This window comes from Lepidochelys kempii, chromosome 11, assembly GCF_965140265.1.
Source record: "Lepidochelys kempii isolate rLepKem1 chromosome 11, rLepKem1.hap2, whole genome shotgun sequence".
Taxonomy (NCBI): domain Eukaryota; kingdom Metazoa; phylum Chordata; order Testudines; family Cheloniidae; genus Lepidochelys; species Lepidochelys kempii.
This window is the reverse complement of record NC_133266.1, coordinates 66762665-66786368: the sequence shown is the minus strand read 5'-3', so window position 1 is coordinate 66786368 and position 23704 is coordinate 66762665. Positions and strand designations below refer to the sequence as shown.

Sequence of the window (23704 nt, the reverse complement as noted above, 5' to 3'; positions counted from 1 at the left end):
ACACAAGGAGGTGCAACTTGCTTGTGGCCCGTAGGTATTACTGCAATATAAATGTTAAATGATGATCACAGTAATTCACAGCTGTGACCCTGTCCCTGACAATGTGTGCTGCTAAAATTAAATTTCTTGAATATTTTTGCAGTATTTGGCTGGTTCAACAATGGTGATGATAAAATAGCAGCTACAGACCTTCCATGAGGTGTCAGGGTTTCAGCTGTAGTTTAAACTTCACCACCAGGATGTGATACGAGCAGAGCATCTCAAGCCAAAAGCCAGACAACTTCAAATGTTAAGGCTGAATTCAGAAATCTGGAACTTAATTCCTGTCTCAGACTGCTGCATAATTTTTCAGACTTTAAATGCCTGATCCAAAGCCCATGGAAGTCAGTGGAAAGAGTCCCATTGATTTCAGTGGGCTTTCAGTCGAGACCTACATCTCCAACAAATGTAGTGGGCCAGTGCCTTCTTCAAACACACATCTTAACTGCTGAGCTATGCACAGCAGGTAGAACTAGGAACGGGTGGAAAGGAAGGAATCCTCTTCCAGGCTGCTGTAGAGAACAGAACGTGGTTGCCAACATGTAGATATGTGTGCTGATATCCTGGGCCTACTGAAGTCAGTGGGACCAGGATTTCACCCCTCATGTGTACCATTGCTTTTAGAATCTTCTATACATTTTTGTCATTTGTGCTTATGGCACCTGGGATGCCTTGTTCTTTTTCCATGAGTAGTTTCCCTTTGACTTACTTTGTATTCTGTTATGTACTTGCAGCTCATTTGAGAACAAAATGCAAAGTGAATGCCTTACCGACTCTTTTGCTTGTGCTGACCTTTTTTATGACTTAAAAGAAATTTCCTTAAGTCAGTGGTCCCCAAACTTTTTTGCCCACCCCTCCTTACCTGGTCCATGCGCCTCCCTCCTCTTGGGAGCTGTGGTCTGGAGCAGGGGCTGGGTACAGGACCAGCATCACAGTGGGGAGCCAGGGCCGGAGCCAGAGCTGAGATGGGGAACCGGTGCTGGGACCAGGGCCAGAGGTTCCCTGTGGTTGGGGCCTGAAGCAGGGCCATGGCTGGGAACCAGGAGCCAGGAACCACGGCCAGGAACTACAAACCATGGCCAGGAGTGGGAGCCGGGAATGAGACCAGCGCTGCAGGAGCTGGGCGACGTGGCCAGGAGCAGAACCATGGCCAGGGGCAGAGTGGGGTTGGGTAGTTCTCCCTCCCTGCCCCCACAATGGGGGCTGGCCCAAGCCAAAGGTTCACATTGGATTTCAATATGACATTAAGTGGGAAATCCACTGTATACTATTGCTTTTAGCATCTTTTATAAGCCTTGCAATTCAATGGGATTTGGGCCCATAAACATCTTAGACGTCGTTGAAAATCTCAGCCTCACTGATCAGATGCAATTTGTCAAATGGTCCTTATGAAAGTGGGGAATGCAAACGATAACTTTGTCAGTTTTGCTTGTTCTTGTTATAATTACAGGAGTCAAGACATGTTATCTAGTGTCTCAGAATTATAGCAAAAAAATTGAATACACTAAGCAATAATACATTTAACAAATACTAGAGACTGATGCTTCTTGAGAGTTGAAGGTACCTGGCCTGTTTCTTAGTGCCTTACAGTGCATATAAGGAATCTGATTATCTGGATTAGCCAATTGTTTTACAATGTGTAATTGATTAGATATCTGAACTTCTAAAACACTGGAGGTCAGACTCCGTGCTAACTCAAATCAATGTAATCAATCCCTTTGACTTCAGTTGGCCCTGAGTGCAGTTTATTTCTCAGGAAAGTTACCAGAGTGTAGGAAACTGAAATCTCTTCCCTACACAACAAGGATAGTATGAGTTGTGGTAAAAGAAGCTTTCCTATTCTGCCCAGCCAAGGTGTTCTATAAGAACCGCTTCCAGGAGTGAGAAGCTAGTTTAGTATCCATAAATATTTGCGGCCTGGTCCAACCCTATTGACTTCAATCAGTGTGCTCCACTGACTTCAGCAGGCTTAGGGTCGGCCCCCAAATCCTTGGTCTCAGCTGAGACTACCAGCAAAAGTGCCTGTTACAACGGTGGTGTAAACTGGTGGGCAAAGTCACCTGCTGGGGTGTAAGTAGAATAATGCCCGTCAACACCCATTCAGTCCAAGGCCTTTTCCTTAGAACTGCCTTTATTTCCAAACAGAAAAGGAGTACTAGTGGCACCTTAGAGACTAACCAATTTATTTGAGCATAAGCTTTCATGAGCTACAGCTCACTTCATCGGATGCATTCCAAACAGGCGTTCCAGCACAAGGGCAAACAAACTCACAGTCCTGGGGACTAACTAGAGATGGTTGGAATTTCTTTTTACCCTGCAGAAAATTTTGGTGTTTCAACAAATATATTTGAGGGAAGCAGAGACTTTCTGAAAAAAATGTTCATTTCATTGAAAACCCAATTTTCTATTTAAAAAAAAAAAAAGTTTTGATGGAAAATGTTTGGCCACCTGAAGCTTTCCTTGCTTCCACCAGCCAGGAGGGGAGAGGGGACATACTCCCTTTATTTCTTGGCTACTATGGAGCGAGATCCTCTATGACCTTCCTGACCCCGTGTCTCTTCTGTCTGCTGTCTCTGCCACAGAGACAGGAAGCCTTTTATCTGGCTTTCTGTAGGGAACATAAGAACGGCCATACTGGGTCAGACCAAAGGTCCATCTAGCCCAGTATCCTGTCTTCCAACAGTGGCCAATGCCAGGTGTCTCAGAGCGAATGAACAGATGCTTGCTCCTTGTCATGTGCCCTACAACTACAGCTCCCAGTTTTAAAGGACCCAGGCCAACACATTGGGGTACATCCGCACACCCAAATACCCAGGTGCAGGTGGGTTTTATGCTGTGGATACCTCTTAAGTAAGAACTGGACTGAGATCACCATTGTACTTCATGTGAGACACCCAACAGTCATGAGATGGTAATAGTAGCTTCTGGCTACAACTAGTAGGACCTTGATTTCATTTGGTAATTGAAAGGTAAAGGACTGTATCCTATTATCAGGCCCGGGAGACATCCACTGGAACAAACATTTTGAATACACATATATTATCCCAAAGAACATATTTGCCTGGTCTTTGTTTAGGTCTTAAAAATTATGACTTAGATTTTCAAAGCTGCATAAGGCATTTGAGAATTGAACATTCTAACCCCCCCAGGCAGCTTTGAAAGTCTCCGCCTAATGTGATTCCCAGACCTCCAGTACTGAATAAATAGCCCTCTAATTATTAGAGGATATGTTCATGTTCTGTGTATTGTAAGGTTTCAGAGCAGTAGCCGTGTTAGTCTGTATTCGCAAAAAGAAAAGGAGTACTTGCGGCACCTTAGAGACTAACACATTTATTTGAGCATAAGCTTTCGTGAGCTACAGCTCACTTCATCGGATGTAGCTCACGAAAGCTTATGCTCAAATAAATTTGTTAGTCTCTAAGGTGCCACAAGTACTCCTTTCCTTTTTATGAATTGCACAAAATTATTAACATGGTTTTGGCAAAATACACCATTTGGCTAGCTTTCTGGCTCTAGGATTAAGCTATTCTTGTGGTTTCTTCATGACATGCTATGAAAGGACTTCACTGTACTAGGATCTGGTGCCAGGTTTTGTGCATGTTAAGACCTTTGCCAGATCATGTTGCTCTTGAGTGAAACTAAAGATAATATAGGAATTGTCTCTTGCCTTCATTGAGTCTCTTTTTACTGTGGAGCTTCCCTGGTTGTGTGTTTGTCATTTTTTGTTTTTGTTTTTAATTATCCAGTCCTTATATACCCTTGGTGACTGCTCGGTTCTGGCGTACCACAAAAAATGGAACCCACTTGCTGTTGTCTCTTTCTAATTCTTACCTTATTTGTTTTGGCAAAATAGGTTGACCCAAAGGTGACCTTGCTCATGTCATGTAACTCAGTCCCCACCACTTTGATGTTGCAGTAGGCCAGCAAGTTTATGTGAGGGCAAATGCTGATGCTATGGACAAAATTGTTTAGAAGTTTTCCCACCAGCGTTGGTGACACACAGTCATAGGCTGGTTGTGGTTCAACTGCTTGTTTCTCCTCATGGGTGCAGTCTACTTATTGACTTTTCTACCAAGTCAGCCTTTTTGTGAATGTCTGGTGATACTCCTTTTCAGTGTGAATAATCAGTAGGGTGATGTGTGGGTGGGTGGGGTGGGGGGTAGATGGGCGGAGGTGTGTGGGGGGTGGGAAAACAGGGCAAGGGGAAGAGGGTTGGGACTTAAATGACCTTTGTAAATGTCTTTCCATCCCCTTTGTTGCTTGTAACGGATATGTAACGTTGGTGCAGATGACAATTTAACCGAAAGCTCTGTTCTTTCCACAGTGGGTAAGCCTCACAAGTGTAACTACTGCGGCCGGAGCTACAAACAGCGCAGTTCGCTGGAGGAACACAAGGAACGCTGCCACAACTATCTTCAGAATGTCAGTATGGAGGCTGCTGGGCAGGTCATGAGTCACCATGGTGGGTGGAAACCATGTTCAGGAGCCTCCTATACCTTAGAGTAACTTCTGCACTTATTTCATGTTTGGTTTTCTCCATTTTTTTTTTCTATATTTCAAATAACCTCATTCTTCCTAGAACAGTTACGCTTAAATATTCTTAAGGACAGAAACCGTGCATGAAATCCTGGCCCCACTGAAGTCAACATCAAAACTCCCTTCGACTTCAGAGGAGCCAGGATTTCACCGTGTGTGGGGGGGAGGGATTACACTGTGTGGTGTGTGTGTGTGTGTGTATGTGGGTGTGTACACCTATATGGATATGTATGTGTGTGTGTAATATATATTATATTTTTCATAATTGTGTGTACATGTACCTATATGGGGGGGAGGGTGTATTTTATATATGTGTGTATATGTATATATAAAATCAGCCCTGCAAAATTATCATGAAAAATTGATAAGACCAAGTATAAAATGTGGTGTTTGCCCACCCTTTAACATAACTGATTATGAGAAAAACGAAAAATATTGTAGCCTTCGTAAAAACAAAGCTTCCCTGTTGCAAGTATGAAAGTAGCATTTGGCAAGATTGCTAAATGCAATCTATATAAAATGTGTATATGTAAATATTTTTACATAATAGGCATGCTGGATGTGTAAATAGTATATTGAAAAAGATTGAGGCTTTTTGCGCAGTATAAAGAGCTTGCAAAAGAGGATATAAAAAGCACACTATGAGAATGTAGTTTTATCTTTAGTGGGTTGTAAAATTTAAAAAAAACATAATTTTTTTCAGACTCTCCAAATTATTTTTGGTTTTAGGTTTTGAAGTGGAATTTTTTGATTTTTTTTTAAATGTTCATGAAATGGCTTATCCTTTTAAAGATATTTTTATTGATAATTTTCTTTTTTGATTTTTGGTATAATATTTTAAAAATTTGGTTTTAAAAAGAAAACCCTGCCGTGCGACTGAGCTAACCAGTCAAAATTTGCACTGTTGCAAAATGGAAAAAAAAGGAAGGAAATTAAAAGCAGCCTGCTTTCCCCTTTCTGTTTGTTTTTTGCTCCTGTGTAACTTTTCATTGGTCAGTTTCGTCCGGCGGTGGGATTTTCATTTACTTAAACATTTAAAGAAATTTTTTCAAAAATGTATAACAAGAAGCCAAGAACAACAACAACAAAAATTTAAATTATTGATTTCTAATAGAAAATTTTGGTGGAAAAAAACCCCAAGAATGTTTCAAAATGGGTAATTTTTTCATGAAATATTCTTTTTTCACAACAAAGTTGCACTGGAAAAATTTCAGCTGCTCTGTTCAATAAATTCAATTATATACCACCACCATAAATGCCAGGGAGAAGAAAATAAGCATTTAAAATCTGGTACATTCAGGAAGATTGACGTTTGTGACTAGACATTTTAGGCCTGATCTAATGCTCATAAAAGTCAGTAGAAATAGTCCCTCTGATTTCAGTGGTCTTTGGATCAGGGCATTTTTGTACCTTGAGTTTCAGACATACATGATCTTTGTGGACTCATGGTGTTTAGTTGGAAGCTAAGAGTTTACCCAGCTACACCATTCCCAAGAAGAGTCTTGGGCGCCAAGCCCTGCAAAGGCATACACACCTGTGACTTCAATGGGGCTCCTTTCAGGGGTTAAAGTTAAATCGGTGTGTGCAGTTCTTTTGAGAACTGGGTCTTTAGTGAGCTTTCTCCGTAAAACACAGTTATGAAAGCTACAAGTAAGTGCTTCAGGGATTGTGTTGTGAGAGATCTCTCCAGATTCTACTCCACTTCTAGTCAAAAACACTTATCTTTGCCAGTGTTGAGACAGTTTTAGATTTGCTTGGAAGGAACTACTTAAAGGTGAAACATAGACTGTGCCGGCCAAGTTCTTAGCCTTTTCTACACCGAGAAGTTTCACTGGTTTAACTTAAATCAGTTTTTTCAACCAATTTTAAGTTAGACCTGTCCAAACCCCTGTCTGAACACTCTTAGGGCTTTTGTACACTACCGCTTAAGTCAATGTAAGTGATGTTGCTCAGGGGGTGTGAAAAAAACACCCCTCCGAGCAATGTAACTTACATCGACCTAAACTGTTGTCCATTGAGGTGGAATAATTACGTCAATGGGAGAGCGCTCTCCTATCAACATAATACGTCTTCTCCAGGCCCGCTACATCGGCGCTGCTGCATCAATGCAGGGGCGCCAATTTAATGTGGTAGTGAAGACAAGCCCTTAGTCTGGTTTAATTTAGTTTGTCTGTTCTTAATGTGTTTAAATTAATCTGGAATAAGCCTGGTTTAAAGTCAAATAAGAGCATCCACACAACCTTTCCAATGGTTTAATTAAATTAGTTTAAAATCACACCTTAAGTGAATCCAGCACAACTTTCTCATGTAGACAAGTCCCTTGTGTTTAAATCTCCTGCCATGCAAGTGAGCAAGGGAGTACAAGGCCCACCCCACTATGTGGTCAACCTGTTTCTGCTTTGGGCAAGGTGGGGAGGAGCTGGGTCAGCAGGCTCTTCGAATCCACAGCTTGACCCAACAGTGAGCAGAGTCTGGTCTACCAACATGCCTGCCAGTGTAGCTTAGCCAGCGAAAGAAGGGATGTAATCACTGCCCTATAAAAGTGACTGCAGCAACTTACCTCCTCCCTGGAGCACAGGGAAAACCAAGGATTTGTGACTGACTGGGACACAATTCCTTCCCACAGCCTCCCTGAAGGCGTTGCAGCTATGCAGTGCCCCTTACGAAAGGGCTAAAAGTTAGGTCTTAGTCTACCCCTAAGAATGTATTGTGCAAAAATGTGCCCATATTTCCTTCTGTCCCTTGCCATACTGTGTAGTTTTCAGGATCGGTATTATTGTGAGCTAACTGATTGGGGCATTTGATATCTTGGAATTACTCAGCACCACCCTGAACTTGAGCTTTCTTGTGTGTCTTTGTAATTGTTTGTTTTCTCATTTACTATGTTTCTGGAGGTATACCCAGTATGAGATTACCCCGTGCTTTTCTTAGTTTATGTTACCAGAATGAGCCATAATGTATTTGCCTGGATCTATGAAACCACTGGCGCGTAACTGACTCCTATCTACAATTAGCAAAGTGATTCTCTGGGGTGGTCCTGCGATGAGCTTTTTATAAAAAGATGGGGGTGGGGATTTTCTGGTCCCCACCAGTGTCTTGCTATGGGAGGAAGGGGAGCCCAGCTGTTTGTGCTGGAACCCGTGCATCCTTGCCAACGATTAACAATTTTTTTTTGCCAAGGTGAGCTGTTCTAATAAGCTGGGGGCACCCCTTGGAGGGGTGTTTATGCATTGTGCTCAATTTGGTCCTTCATTCATTCATTTACTCATTCATTCTCACAACAGCCCTGTGAAGAAGGTAAGTATCATCGTCTCTGTTTTCTAGATAGATAAATCACCTAACTAAAGCCACAAAGGGGGTTAGGTTATCAGAGCATGGGTTAAAATGCAGAAGTTTCTGGCTCTCAGTCTCTTGCTTAGTCCACTAGCATGCCACTGATGTGCCCTTCCTTGTGGCTAGAAACCATGCAGCCTGCTACAGCAAAGCAGATAGCTCACTTGCAGACAACTTGCCAGAAGAAAGTTGCCATGAGGTAGCAGGCTGGGCAGTGCTGGCCCTCCCAGGTGAAAAATTGGTCTGGGGACCTCTAACTCTAGGTTTCCTGGGTCCCAGCCCTGTGTGAGTATAATGGAGACCAGTGCTGGATGTCTATAGCAGTGATCATGAATAATCTGTGATCTTTAAGAAAAATCAAAGACAAACTTTCAACCCTAGCTACACATTTGCACCAGTAAATGATTCTAGCTTAAAACAAACAAAAGGAAGTATTTTTTTTCACACAATGCACAGTCAGTCTGTGGAACTCTTTGCCAGAGGATGTTGTGAAGGCTAAGACTCTAACAGGGTTCAAAAAAGAACTAGATAAGTTCATTGAGTATAGGTCCATCAATGGCTATTAGCCAGGATGGGTAGGGATGGTGTCCCTAGTCTCTGTTTGCCAGAAGCTGGGAATGGGTGACAGGAAGTATCACTTGATGATTACCTGTTCTGTTCATCTCCTCTGGGGCCCTTGGCATTAGCCACTGCCAGAAGACAGGATACTGGGCTAGATGGACCTTTGGTCTGACCCAGTATGGCCGTTCTTATGCTCTTATCTTGACAGAGAAAAAGGCTAGAGAAATTCTTCAAAATAGATGCTTCATGGTTACTCTGTTTGCTTATTTAGGACCCCAAAAATAAGAGAGAGAGGGAGTCCAGCCCTCTGCACCTCCCAAAAGTCAGCTTGACACATTACAGATGATGGGTCCTTTTATTCCTACATAATTGAGTAGAATTCTGGTTTCAATGCTGACTCCAGGAAGTTCTTCTCACCAGGATCCATGAGAATTTTCCCTGTCATATTTTTTAATATCGTTAATGTGAGCTGAGCAAAGAAGGCTTAGGGTCAAGAGCCTCAGCTGATGTAAACCAGCATAGCGTTACTATTTCAAGCAACATTCAGGGACCAAAAAAGTCCTGAGTGACTGTTTTTACTTTTGTTATGCAGTGTTCTCTGTTGCTTGAATTATGCACAGACTCTTATTACATGTGTGTGATTTCATACAACTAAAAAAACCCCCAAACTAAAAGTTGCTTTGAGTCCAGCCTTTTGATCTACAGTTCCCTTAGTTTCAAGGAAATGGAGGCTCTGAAGCAGTGTTCCTCAACTCTTGTCACCCTGAACACTGTCTAGGTCTGTTTACTGAAAGGATGGGCTAACAAGGTAGTGTTACTTCGAATATCCTCTCTTGCAAATGTCAGAGGAAACTCATCATCTTTGCTTAGGCTCCAGTTCAGGAAAGCACTTAAGTGCCTGCTTAAGTCCATCCCCTCTCAGAAAAGCACTTAAGCATATCCTTTGCAGTACTTCGTCTTTGTTGAATAGAGATGCTTTGTGGACCTTGGGCCTTAGTTTTGAGTGTGTGTTATCTTCCTTGGTTTGGTTTTCTATTTTATAACACTGATATTCCTCGGTGAATTATGTGGACTTTGGTTTTTGGCTTTTACTTAGGTATTGATTTTTTTTCCCTAAAATTAAAAGCAAATCAAAACAGGGTGCCTCGTGTTACAGCATATAGGAAATAGACATAATCTCTTGTCAGTTGTTTCTTAACATATATGATGCATTCCTTTTTTTAAAGAAAAACTCAAATAATAGATCTCGATTTTAAATATGTGCAATGGCATGATGTTCAGTTTCACCCTTCAAGTTTCCACTCTGGCAACATCTAACCAATCTAATCTTGATTTGTCTGTGGTTTAACAAATTCAGGGATTGGTTGTTTTTGTTGCTGTTCCTTTTCCTGAAATCTACATAACCAATCACATCTTGGCAATTTATCTTCCCAGTAACATAAATATTGGAGAGGGTCAGAAACAGTAATGTTTCCACTTGGAACTTGACTGTATTGGCAAAGGTCCCATGCCCTAGTCTCGTATTGAACCAGATAATAGTCGCCACGTGTTGTTAAATGTGGAGCAACCCTCTCTTACTATCAGTTTCAGAAATATGAAAGCAGGCACTGTATTGATTGTGATATTCCACAGACGAGTCAGAGCAAAATCCTTGCCTAATTTATTAATTGTAAGGAATTTCGGTGAAGACTTCTCGCTTTCAATGGAAGAAAGAAGTCCAGTTGTACATTGGTCAAATTTCACCTAGGACATTTCACATACCTTTATCCAAGACAGGGGTGTTGGCACTTTTTTAGCTACTATTTAGCCTTTATATGATATATCAATGAATATGATGAGCCGGGGACTCAAGTGACCATTAAAGTCAATGGAGTCTTTCAGGCCTATGTGGACGCAATCCTGTGAAGTGCAGAGTGCTCTTAACACCCATTTACCATGGGAATGGAGAGCACTGAGCACTTCCCAGGATTTTCCCCCAAGAAAGTCTCGTGTAATGTATAGCAGGGGCAGACGGTCATCGGTTTATCTTAATAGAGGGTGTGATTCTGGCCCCATTGAAGTCAATGGGAGTTTTCCCATTGACTTCAATAGGGACAGGATTTCACCCGTAGTGTACATGGTGACACTTTTTTTTTTTTTAAGCACAAAGAACAGCTCGGCACCCAGTTCCCATTGAACATCAGTGGGACTGGGTCTCCTTGCTGCCACTTGTGTCTTTGAAAATCTCCCCATGTTTTCAATACATCCCTAACTAGGCCTATTGTAGGTTTCTTTGGAGCAGCCCAAGTGACCTATGTAGTCTTCCTCAGTCCAGTCTGCTGACTGTTACCCCAAGCCTCGAAGTCTGCACTGGTTATTAATTAGGTCACTTGCATACCACACACCATTTTTGTAAACATTGATTGCATTTTGTATTTGTGCTGTTTCTCTTCCATTATTTTCACTGGTGCCAGCAGGATTCCTTGGTAAATGAGAAATCATTGTGCTCCTCAGTAGGAGCATCCTGTACAAATAAAAAGGCAGCAGAGTAAATCATTTTACAGCATATGCTGAATTCTGAGACTCAAAGCATTCAGCTTTCCCTAGCAGCACAAAACACAAATGGAATCAACAGAATAAACTGTCCTGTGTTCTTGAATGTCTGAGTTGAGAAGTTCACCAGAACAGGTCTTTTATTTCGTAATTGCCGGGTATTTGCTCTTTCTTTTTCGGAGGCGAAGGCAATGCTTTTACTACCTCGTTTTAATGTGTATTGTGCTACCAAATAGCCACATGTTTAAGAATAGGAGATTCATTAGCACTGATGTCAGTGGAGTTACAGTGGAGTACTGCAGTGCTGAGTCAGGCCCAATCTTGCAGTCTCCACACACACTACACTCATGCGTGAGGAGTACATGATAAAGTCCTTGGGAACTGAGTCTTAAGGAAGTTGCCATGGTGTGAGGAAAAAGAAGGGAACAATACAAGATTTAGGGTCCAATCCCGCTCTCCTTATTCTGGCAAAATTTCCTTTGACTTCAGTGGGAGTTTTGCCTAAGTAAGGAGAGCAGGATGGGGCCCACAGGTCATACAGATGAGAGCAATTGTTTGCTCTGCCATTCCAGAAACCTGTTTTGGTTTGCTGCCCAGGAATCCTTAAGTATAAATCATAACCATAGCTCCTACTAACCTCCAACTAGCACAAGGACACTGATCGTTGAACCTTTTCAACCAAAGCTACCTTCTGTGAATGAATCTGGGACAATGAGTCTATTTGTTAGATTCAATGCTATGGAACAATTGAAACAACTGGCATTGCCTTTTGTCATCCATAAATTCTTCAGCCTACTGCGATGAATTGGAATGATTCAGAAATTGTCGGCCTGATCCTCAGCTGGTGCCCATCAGATAGTTCCACTGAAATTAACTTATCTTCTTGTGCTTGTAAATAAGAAGCCCCAAGAAAACCAAGTATTACTCAAGTATTAGGTGAGCAGTCATAAGGTTTGGTTTTTTTCAGCTAGGCATATAAAAGTAGTTAGTGGTCCATGGAGTACTTGCTGTTCATGTGTTTCTGGTGCCTGCCCCTTATTTCCAGCGGAGAGAATCAGACCAGGCATGAGATGGAGGGTGAAATAAGCAATAACAGAAGGTGTCATTAATGTCTCTTTTTTGCTTCAAAGACAGCTGAAAATACATACCTTTTTTCCAAGTATTCCTCTTCCATGTAAGTAGTTCCGGTAGCTGCCACAGGGAAGTTATTCCGTGGGTAAGGAGGTTGTCCACGGATTGCAAAGAGTGGGTAGATGTCCACAAGGGAATCTTGACATTCACTGGTGATTGAGAATGTTTAAGAACCTCTGTTTTATGCTATTCACCTGAACCGGAAAACTATGAGATGATGATCTTATAAATTAGATGCATTATGCCTGGAAGAGTAGCATGGAAAAAGGACATATACACTAAAGCCCATATTTTCAAAAGAGGACTTTGATTTTGTAAGCCTCCATTTCTGGGTGCTCAGCTTCAGTCAGAAGAGACCTGAATCTCCATTGCCATGCGCCTTTTGACATGGGAGCAAAGGGAGTATAAAATGCTATCAAGACAGAAGGATAGCAATTCACTCTCACTACGCACTGGTGTCACTGAATACACAAAGTGGAAGGCAACGGAGAATCAGGTCTCAAGGCTGATTTTCAAAAGTGCAGCGCACGTGACAGCTCCCACAAGGAAGCACTCAAAATCAGAGGCCCACGTTTGAAAATTTGGCCCTAACTGCTCAAACTTTAATGCTGTTTCATTGCCAATTGTATTCCTTGCACCTTGTTTCACTGGTATTTTAATATGCACTGTAGTCTACAGGGCTCAAAATAGTTAGTGCCATCTCTTAAGTGTAGACAGACCTGTCTGATGTGACTTTTTGGTTTTACGTAGTACCTCCTATGGAAGATGGTAAGGAACGAGAGCCTGGGATGGACAACAATATTTCTCTGGTGCCTTTTGAGAGACCTGCTGTTATAGAGAAGCTGACAAGCAACATGGGAAAGCGTAAAAGCTCCACCCCACAGAAGTTTGTGGGTAAGCTTGAGAGAGCATTTTTATTATTCTTAGTGAGTAGGAATAGGTTATTTGTTAACACCTAAGAACAGTCAAAAGATCTAAGGGGAAAACTGCACTCTCAGAATTGAGCATGATTGGGGAGGGGGAAGGGCGAAACAATTGAGAGATGATTAAATCAAAGCAGAAAACAACCTGAAAGCGGCTGGATTACAATATTGTCATCCCTAAAACTCATGAGTCAGGCCCCCAAAATCTTGAGATTTTAAATTATACCTTTTGGTGTTTGAGCCTTTAGGGTGCATTTAGGTCATATTTTCGAACTTTTCTCAGTCATTGTGAGGGCTAGAGACTTACTTGTGTAGTGAAAGCCGAGATTCTTATGTAATCACCTGACTCCAGGAGCTGAAGGCTAAAAAAACGCCCTCAAGACTTGTGATACAACTGTGAGAATTGGCAACATGGAAATTGCCTCCCTGATATGCACGCGTGTGAAAGTGATATGTTGCAGCTTTTATTGAAAGAAGCCCGTATTCCAAGTGAAACAGCACATTTATTGATCCTTCAGAGCTCATACACAAGTTTTTGGGTTCAATACAGGGGTAACTGGGTGAAATTTAAGGACGTACAGTGATATTTAGGAGAAGGTCATGAAAGCATACGCTTGAATTTTCCCATGCTGTATCTATCACAGCTTTTCTGCACTTTTGTGGTCAGCAGTCTCTGAGGAGCCTTGGTTATGGACCACAGTACGTGCGCTCTGACTGAAATTTCAGAAGGAAGGGAAAGTGGTATGCTGCAAATGGTGCTAGTAATTGCGGAGAGAATGGTTGCACCCAGTGTTAAGGCACAGAAGTTCTTGAGAGATCTGTTGAAATAGTGGAGGTATACAGAATAACAAATTGTAAGGAGAAGGAGATATAACACTTCTATTCACTTTCTCTCATAATACAGGAACGCGGGGGTCGTCAATGAAAATAAAAGGCAGCACATTTAAAACCGATGAAAGGAAACACACTTTCACACAATGCAAAATTAGATAGTAAAATTCATTGCCACGTGATGTCACTGGCACTAAAAACTAATCAGGATTCAAAAGAGAACTGGGCACTTGTATGGTTTACATAATATCCAGCATAGTTATAGTAAGGATTAAATAATACAGAAGAGATAAAAACTCTCATGCTTCAAAGCATAAGCCGAGCTATAGTTAATGGGAGTAAGGAAGAAACTTTTTCTGTGGTTGGGTTATTCCATAATTGCCTATGTAGGGTTTCTTGCACCTTCCTCTGAAGCATCTGGTACTAAAATATGATAGTGGCCTAGATGGAGCACAGGTCTCATCCAGTATTGTAGTTCTTATGTTCCTTGATCTGGCTATAAATATATGGTTTGTTTGGTAATACACAGTAAGATAATTAAGGGATAAACTGTTTCATCTTTCAGTTAATGTAGAGTGAGCATAATTAGAATGAAAGATCTCATAGTCCTAAAGAACCTCAACAGATAAATCTGACAAGTTACTTTTCAATACTTATTTGACCAAGAAGAAATGATTTTAAAATGAAAGCCATGTTAACATGTGTTGAAATATGGGTGTCAAATGTTTCTTTTGTATTGTGTGGCGCATATGGTGAATTAAAATGTACTGTCCCTGTACATTTTTGCATTATTATTTATTTTTGTATGTCACGTTCCCTTTTTAAAACTCAGCCCAAGATCTTTACAGTTATGGTGAAACATTCTGGTTCGTAACTGAAGGAACAGAGCAATGCAGGTCCTAAGCAACTTGAGTGTTTTCTTTAAGTCTGGTGAAGTTAATAAATGAGGCCTGTGAAAGGAACAAAAACGAGGTCTGAGGAGTTCACCACACAGCAAGATAATAATCACAACTGGCAGCACTTTCAGCGCAAGGCTATGATGTCAATTTAGAAAATCCTGCAGTTGGTAAAGCCTAAAAAGAGACTTTTTGATGGCAACCAACAAACCTAAAACCTATTGCATATAATTAAGCCAGTCATTTTCCTGTGCTTTACCTCTCCTCATCCTGTTTCTCTGACATCTACATTGTTGAGTAAATGGCGTATTTTGTGCTCCTGTTTTTTTGTTTTTGTTTTTAATTTGTGTGCTAAATTATAATGTCACTGTGGTCAGCCTTGGAGAACCATAGTAAGGCTCTGATTCACCCCAGGTGCTTTAACTTGTTGCCTGATTTGAAGCACACGAGTAATGCCATTGAAGTCTGTGGGACTATTTGCATACTTTAGATTAGGCACATACATAAGTAGTTTGCTGACTCAGGGTCTGAGTTCCCAAGCATAAGTGATGTGTGGACTCTGAGAATATAACCTAATTGTTCCATGTATAATGTAAAATCATTTCTCTTTATATACATCATTTTAAGACAAGGCAAAGGGAGTGGAATATCTGGTATTTATTATTACAGGTGATGAAAATAAAGTGTTGCTATATTGAAAGGTACTGATGCCTTTCAGGAGAGTTGAGATTGCTTTTTGCCCCAGGCAGATTTTCCAAAAATTGAAAGAGAAGTTTGAGGTTTTTAAGTTCCTGGACAGACAAAGTAGTGACATTTGTGGCTGCCTGAATTAATTTATTTGCAGTGGTGAGGATACATGTGTTTCTGTTGGGTGATAGAGTGGGATGTGGTGAGAGAATGAAAACAAACAAAGTTGTTTAGTTTATAAAATCCACTATCCAGTACCTTTAAAACATAACCTTAACTTTTCAACTAAAAAAACAGAAACAAAAATTTTTAAAGAGTTGTTAATTGACCTTCCCATTTATATGATGCCATACAATAATATAATTGGAAAAGAAGTGGGGCCAGATTCAGCCTAGGTATAATTAGAAGTAACACTGTTCATATCAGTGGAGACGTACCTTGTGTCAGAACTGAATTTGCCCCATAATTGGCATGATTCACCACTATGTTGTTCCATTTTTACACTGCTGTACCTCAACTGTTTTAACAGGGTCATATAAGTCTACATTTGGAGTAACACAGTGCTAAATCATACCTTATAGACTTGACTTATGTCAGCAAAAGTGATACTTGTTTAGCCTCTGCTGTGGATAAACTAAACTAATACATGTTATTTTTGTTATATCAGTAACCTGATATATAGAGACTGTGTTCTCTAAAAGAGATGTTCCTTTCTGCCTGAATAATTGAGTGAAATGCAAAATTCAACCCCAACCTAGGACCTGTGGTTTCAGCTCAGCCTCCCACTTCCTGCATCCACTACTGCAGTCTATGGGCAGATGCAACCACCCTTCACCACCTCTGCAGGCCACTGCAGCTGCACACTTACGGGTCTGTAGGTTTGTTAGGCCCCAGTATTGCTGTCCTGTAAGGCCATTGTTTAGACATCCCCCTCAATACAGCCTCACTGTGAGATGTGAGCCATGATGGGTGTCTCATGCAGGTGCCTCTGCATCATGGCTGATTTAATCTTATGTTGAAAAATAAAACACCTTTGGCTTGATAGTCTGGTGATATAAACTGGTGTAGCTCCATTGATGTCAATAGAATTACATTCTTTTCCATCAGCCGAGGAGCTGGTCCCATATTTCCTCATTTGGAGCACAGAGGACATCATCTGATGGTTTCGAGCAGGTCTGGAATTCATACCAGCCATAGGCTTATCTAGAGTTAAGACTCAAGACTGCCTGCGCTGAGGGTGCAATTCCATCTCTGGGCAGAGGGCTCACGTAAGACCAAAACACCATAAATAGAGCTGAAGTGGCACTTGAATGGTGCCTGGTGCTGTCCCTCTGCCCAGGGATGAATTTCACCCTCAGTCAAGAACACAGCCGGTCATCTGCAGGGGACAGTGAGGGATTTTTTTTTCTCCAGTGTATTCTGTGGTTTTGGATTGGATTTTTGGTTTGGTTTGATTATTGCTCACTCCTCTGAAGCATCAGAAATGGCCATGACTACAGATGGACACTGGGCTGAATGGGGTGGTGCTCTGAGGTGGTACAGAGCTTTTTTTTTTTTCCCCCTAGGTGCTCATCTGGCTGGTTCTTGCTTACATGTGCAGGGCCTAACTGACCACAATATATGGAGTTGGGAAGGAATTTTCCCCCAGGTCAGATTGTCAGTGACCTTGGGGGATTTTTGCCTTCCTCTGCAGCGTGGGGCAGGGATCACCTGCTAGGATGATCTTGGTATATCTCACTTAATCCTTTCCCTGCCACTGTAGAGGTCTAGGCGCTGGTGCACCTTGTTCCCTCCTGTTTTTTGCCTGTGGCCCACCATAGTTTAGTCCCCTGAGGGCTGTAATACCTTGGTCTAATTGTTGGGCTTAGTGTGGAGATGGTTGGGTGGTGTGTAATGGCCTGTGATATACAGGTCAGACTAGATGATTAGATGGTTCCTTCTTGCCTTAAACTCTGGGCCTAACACAGGGTTTTTCTCTGTTACAGTTGAATGTCTAGGTGACTTTCTTTTTCTCATTCATTTTGTTCTTACCTTTAGGTGAAAAGATCATGAGATTTGGCTATCCAGATATTCACTTTGATATGAACTTAACGTATGAGAAAGAGGCTGAACTGATGCAGTCTCACATGATGGACCAAGCCATCAACAATGCAATCAACTACCTTGGAGCTGACGCACTTCACCCCCTGATGCACCACACACCAAGCACAATTGCAGAGGTGGCCCCGGTCATCAGCTCAGCTTATGCTCAGGTCTATCATCCTAACAGGATAGAAAGGCCCATTAGCAGGGAAACAGCTGACAGTCATGAAAACAACATGGATGGCCCTATCTCCCTCATCAGACCAAAGAGTCGACCCCAGGAAAGAGAGGCCTCCCCCAGCAATAGCTGCCTGGATTCTACTGACTCGGAGAGCAGCCATGAAGACCGCCAATCCTACCAAGGAAACCCTGCCTTAAATCCCAAGAGGAAGCAAAGCCCAGCTTACATGAAGGAGGACACCAAGGCTTTGGATGCCACAAAGGCTTCTAAGGGCTCTTTAAAGGATATCTATAAGGTCTTCAATGGAGAAGGGGAGCAGATTAGGGCTTTTAAATGTGAGCACTGTCGAGTTCTTTTCCTAGACCACGTCATGTACACCATCCACATGGGTTGTCATGGCTACCGGGACCCATTAGAATGCAACATTTGTGGGTATCGAAGCCAGGACCGCTATGAGTTCTCATCGCACATTGTTCGAGGGGAGCATACATTCCACTAGGCCTTCTCATCCAAAGGGGACTCTTATGAAGTAGAAGAACTGCACATGAAGAAGTACTGCACTTACAATCCCACTTTTCATTGACCCACCTTTTTGTTGTTGTTTGTTTGTTTGTTTGTTGCTGTTGTTTAATTATTATTATTAACCTTATTGTATGGACCCAACCTCAGTCTCTCTGCCCAGTTTAAGAATGGAAGGAAGGAAGGGAAGGGATGAGAGAGTTTTGTGTTGTTGCTGTCATTCTGTTTTGGTGATCTGTCTTGCATATTTTGTGGGAATTGAAAGGCAGTCCATATCTGTCACAGTTAGCTGTACATCATGTCATATGTTGGATATCGCTCAACTCTGGTAGGTGTTTTAAAGTCATAATGAGTTGCCACCCAATTGTAGATTAATAATTTCAGGCAAATAGGTAGAAACATTTCAGAGGAAAGCCCTTTCAAATGTATAGCTATGGCGGGGAAGATGGGGGGAGTGGACAATTGTATTCTACAGAATGAACAATTATTTTTAAAGCAAAACTCTTTTATTTTAGGGATTTAGGAGCACGAATCAAAGTCAATATTCCTTGCAAAATTACTTCCATGGGTGAGCTATGTCCATGGCTTCTGTGTTTACTTCCCCTGTGGAATGTATAAAATATGTATGTGTAACACTGTACCACATAACAAGAGTTTAGTTTCATAAGTCTTGGGACCTCCTGTGGTAGGTTTGAGGTTCTGTGATGTTATTTTACTTAACTTACGAAGCACGTTTTTAGAATTGCTGATTTGCTATTATTCCATCATTGTGTTGACTCACTGGCTTCTTATAGACCTCCTAGTATCCATACCTACTTAGTGGCACCATGTGTTTTTAAGAAACAGCATTTACAAATAACACTTTTTTACCTAGCTTCTAGGGCAGTAGATATCCTAGGAGTGAATACAAATTCTGCAGTTTACTGAAGAGGTTCTGCTGCTGTGAGCTCCATTGACTTCAGTGGAATACTCTGAGCTACAGCAGCTTAAGATCTGGCCCTAGCTAGCCACCTCTCCAATGAATCCTTTGCTTTGTGATTTGTTGAATCAGTGACTACCTAGTATCCTTAATTCCTCTTTATTTTTTGGATAGAAGCCCTTGCAGATTTTGATGCACACCCTCTGCTCTAGGAGAGTGTGAAAGCCATGCAGAAAAACAATTGCTAATTTGATTTGATATCACTTCACGCTTTAGGAAAATGGGTACATGAGCTAGAGGCACTAAGGTTAGTTTGATTTAGTATTATTGACACTTACTAATTTCACTGCAGGGGGAAAAAAAGCTGGTGTGATCAGGCCATTTAGGTACAGACCAAACAAGAACAATGCAAACTCTCTTTTTTTTCCTTTTCTTTTTCTGACAATGCAAGACAGAAGCCCCAGACAAAATCCTGTAGGTTGAGTAGCTCTACAAAAAGTAAGCTTAAACCCAACATGAAACCCAACTCTTTTTATATCAATCATTATTGAAAGTGAACTGCAAAAATAGAGCTTTAACCTGGAAACATTTGCACAAGTGCATAGCCATTTTCCACGTGGGTACCTTCGTTGAGTTCCATGAGAACTTTTCACATGAGTAAAGTTACTTAAGTGCATACGCAATTGCAAGATGAGGCCATAATGAATCCCCATTTGCTCGTTTCAGTCTGTTTTTCTTATCTTGCCAGACCTGCAGCATTAGAAAGTAGGAGCTGAGTGGTATTGATTGAAATCTTTTTATGGCGACACACTTGGCAGTTAGAACCTGTGTTTAGAAAGGATACAGTAGATCATGGCCAGATTACCTGATGACTGTTTCCCGGCACTGAAATGCTATTAAGTAGGAACTGGTAAAGTTTAGCAGTAGCCTATTAATTATAATACAGTATGGATAGAAATGTCGCCTTATGTAATGTGAGAGCTATCAAGGATGGGAAAGAATGGACTTTGAAGAGACAGATACAAAGAGCTGGTTCCAACATTGTCCTTGACATCTTTTCTTCTTCTGCCCTTATTAATTTTGATACAGATAAAGCTCAGGCAAGACTAGCTGCCCCTATTTCTCTCATTCTCTTGTGCCTGGCACAATCAGAGTAACTAATATCCTGCTCATGACCACTGAACTCTTTCTTTGACTCCAATGTTAGTTATTAAAGGGCATACATTCTCCTCTATTAATGGGAAAAGAAGGGAACTGCAATCAGCCAGGGGATGTGGAATAGGATAGCAGTTCCTCCTCTGCCCCACCTCTGCTCGGTAGGGCTGATTCTCTGTGGCTGTTGAGGTTGTGCGCTAGGAACAGAACTGAGAGATGGCTGTATTCTGTGACATCTTCCCCATGAAAACCCATGGGGATTACCTTGCTGGAGATGGCAGTGATCAAGTTAGCATTGTGTCCTCTGGGTTCCCCCTTCACACTCTGAAAACCCCACTGTCTGGGCTGGGGGTGCAGGGGCACGGTTTGGGCACAACCACAATGGCATAGCTCCAGAAGCAGCCATGTTCCCATTGTGGAGAGGGAGGACTAGGAAGCAGGGCATTGACAAAGGTATTATATGTGGTTGTCCCCACCCTTTGCCCATAACCTGAGATCCATGTGATTTCTCTCATGACGTGACCTGTCCCTTGCCTCCTCTATAGAATCATAGAATAGAATAGAATCATAGAATATTATCAGGGTTGGAAGGGACCTCAGGAGGTCATTTAGTCCAGCCCCCTGCTCAAAGCAGGACCAAGCCCCAATTTTTTGCCCCAGATCCCTAAATGGTCCCCTCAAGAATGGAACTCACAACCCTGGGTTTAGCAGGCCAAAGCTCAAATCACTGAGCTATCCCTCCCGCCCATCCCCAATGTGACAATTGGGATGTTCCCTGAATGGTTTCCTGGCCCCATGTGCATTTTCCCTAGCTGTGGCGTGGTTTCCTCTCTTTTAAAAGGTGATCGTAAATTCTGCCCAACCATGACAGCTGCTTGAAGAACAATCTGTAAAATAAAATGTTCTCGAAGTCGCTGGCCCCGTGCTGGGGGCGGTGTGGAGCATGGAAAGGCATTGAGAAATGCCCTGCCTGAGCTGGCAAGAACGGAGGATGTCAAGCCCATTGCTGCACCTCTAAGGGAGTGCAAACTGTGGTTGCTTCTATAGCCAGGGTGACAGTGGGCTCCTTGGGATAGCTAGCACAAGGGCATAGGAGAGGAAAAGGAGTGGGAAGATCCCTTTGTGTATGCACCCAGGAGCTGGCCATAGTCTGACCCAGCGTGAGCCAGTACACTTCTTAATTGATGATGCATTCTCCACAGCCCAGTGTGTCTCTTGTCCCTTTCAGTGACCTTAACCCTTTTTTTTCCTCTTTGCAGTCAATGCAGTTTATAGGGTGCTATTCAAGAATCACTTGGCAGGTCAGTGCAGCTCTGTGAGATCAACCCTGAGTGCTGCCATTTTAGAAGCTGTCACAGGGAGAAGTGCATATTGGCAGGAACGCCCCGTGACATAGCACTAGCCCCTAATACCACAGAGACGCACAGAGAACATCTTTGTCATACTGGGGTTGTGCAGGAGTGTCAGAGGGACAGCATAATTTTAGTCATCACCTTTTGATAGTTGAAATTCCTGTCTAGATCAAATCCGCGGGGGGTGGGGGGAACACATTAATATGTATTGTCATTTTTTCTTAAAACTCACTGTTGTTTTTCATCTCTTCAGGGTGCTTTTAGGGGGAATGGTTTAAGTTCAGTTCAAGTTTTGAGTAAAGGTTTGGGCTAAATCTTATTTTAGCATAATCAGCAAATGCATGTCTATGGGGGATTACAGTGAAGAGAGTAGTACGCAGTCGATAATGTAGGCTCCAGTTCTGCAAGCTCACATACCAAGGACAACTCAATGGAGATTGCAGTGGGGTTCCTTACTGACTTACAGGTCTGCCCACAAATCTGAGCCTGCAGGACTGGGACCTCAGATGATGATTTTTTCTCTTTTGCTGTTTGCGGATTTCTAAGAGCAGCTATTGACTTCATCAAATTCAATGGTTATTCAAAATTATTTACTAAGAAATTTCAGCAGTCTGGGGATTATCCCCTCGCAGAGCAGTTGGCTCCAAGTATTTGCTATTGATCACTAGCCATTTGTTCAAAGTATGTGCTAAACGCTGGCTAGTTTTGGGTAGACACACATAAGTCTTTTGACTCAAAACTCGATTCCAATACTTGTGTTTAAAAATTCAGAATTTGCTTTCTGTGAGCATTTCCCATATTTGGTTACAAGTAGCTTTTTCCTCAAATGTCCCTGCCAATAAACTCTTTACCTAGATTTGTAAGGGGGAAGAGAGCCAGATTCAGACTCGGTCTAAACAGGTGCAAGTTCTGGTTTTGATATGACCCAGGGCTGGGTGCACAGAGCTTTCGTTACAATTCTGTCCATCATTGTGGGTAATGAGTTTTACAGCCAAAGCCCTTTTAATTGATTTAGGAATCCACAACTAAATATATAGGATTTTTGTATAAAACCAGCTCTTTACCACATACTTAAGGAGATTAAAGCAATTGCATTCTCCTTAAAAAGTGCTTCCATCCATGAAAGATGTCTCAACATTAACCTATATTGGTCTCTACTTAGAGAACCTGTTTTTGTAAATCACCCTGACTCTTACCTGCAGTATTAGCCTCTCTAACTTTAGGGCACCAGTCACAGAGTTCATACATCACCAAGTACAGAAATTCAACATTTGATTAACTCTCCAAATTGCTGTTTTAAACTTGTGCTTTGCTGGATAGGGGCTAGAATGCTCGTTGCTTTGCAGGATCCAGTCTGAATGAAATTCAGTCCTTTGAAATTGGGCTTTTATAGGATTTAAGGGGCTGGCCTTCTGCACTTTTCTTATGGATGCACAGGGGAAAAAAGAGTCCACAAAAGAACAAACAGCTTCTAACTCCAAAAAGTGATTTATTCCAGTTGTACCTACCAGAAGATTTGAAAGCTGAACTAAGGGCCTGAGTAGCAATTATAAGGTTCCATAGTTAGTTAACTTCCTTTTACCTCACTACTTTGAAGCAACTATTTCTTGTAATTTCATTAAGGAAAAATGAAGCAGGAAGAAGAAGGATAATATTTGTTGACAGAGTAGCCAATATCGCAGGCTCTTGCAAAAGTGAGATGAAACTGGCTCTGTTTTAGTTGGCTTTTATCTTTAGTTTTATATAGTCTTATTTTTTTAAAAAAAAGTTAACATCCGTGATGATGTGTCGCATAAAGCATCTGGAGATTTATGATTCTGAAATAGTATATACACTGTATCATGTCATTCAAATAAGTTTTATTGTACACGTGCCTTTTTCAAATGCATTTTGAAAGCTGCTGTTTCATATCATAGCCTTTCACAATGCATTTAAAAGAAACACTAATGTTACGGAGTGGGACAGAGGAAGCTGGGGTTTCCCCTTGAGTAGGAAAATCCCTGAGTGGTGTAGCTGGCTCTACGCTA

The 23704-nt window shown here is 41.8% G+C and overlaps 1 protein-coding gene across 3 annotated transcripts in view; it reads left to right on the top strand.

Annotated features, from left to right (window-relative positions):
- IKZF2 (IKAROS family zinc finger 2) overlaps window positions 1-18876 on the top strand; it is a 128982-nt gene extending 110106 nt beyond the window's left edge. For 2 of the 3 annotated variants that reach the window (XM_073306722.1, XM_073306721.1), the window contains exons 6-8: window positions 4364-4501; window positions 12883-13026; window positions 17507-18876. In XM_073306722.1, coding sequence (XP_073162823.1) covers window positions 4364-4501; window positions 12883-13026; window positions 17507-18231 — 1007 coding nt within the window. In that variant the 3' untranslated portion in view covers window positions 18232-18876. The remainder of the gene's footprint in view (window positions 1-4363; window positions 4502-12882; window positions 13027-17506) is intronic. The other variant, XM_073306723.1, reaches the window with a different exon arrangement.
- Window positions 18877-23704: the final 4828 nt, after the last annotated feature.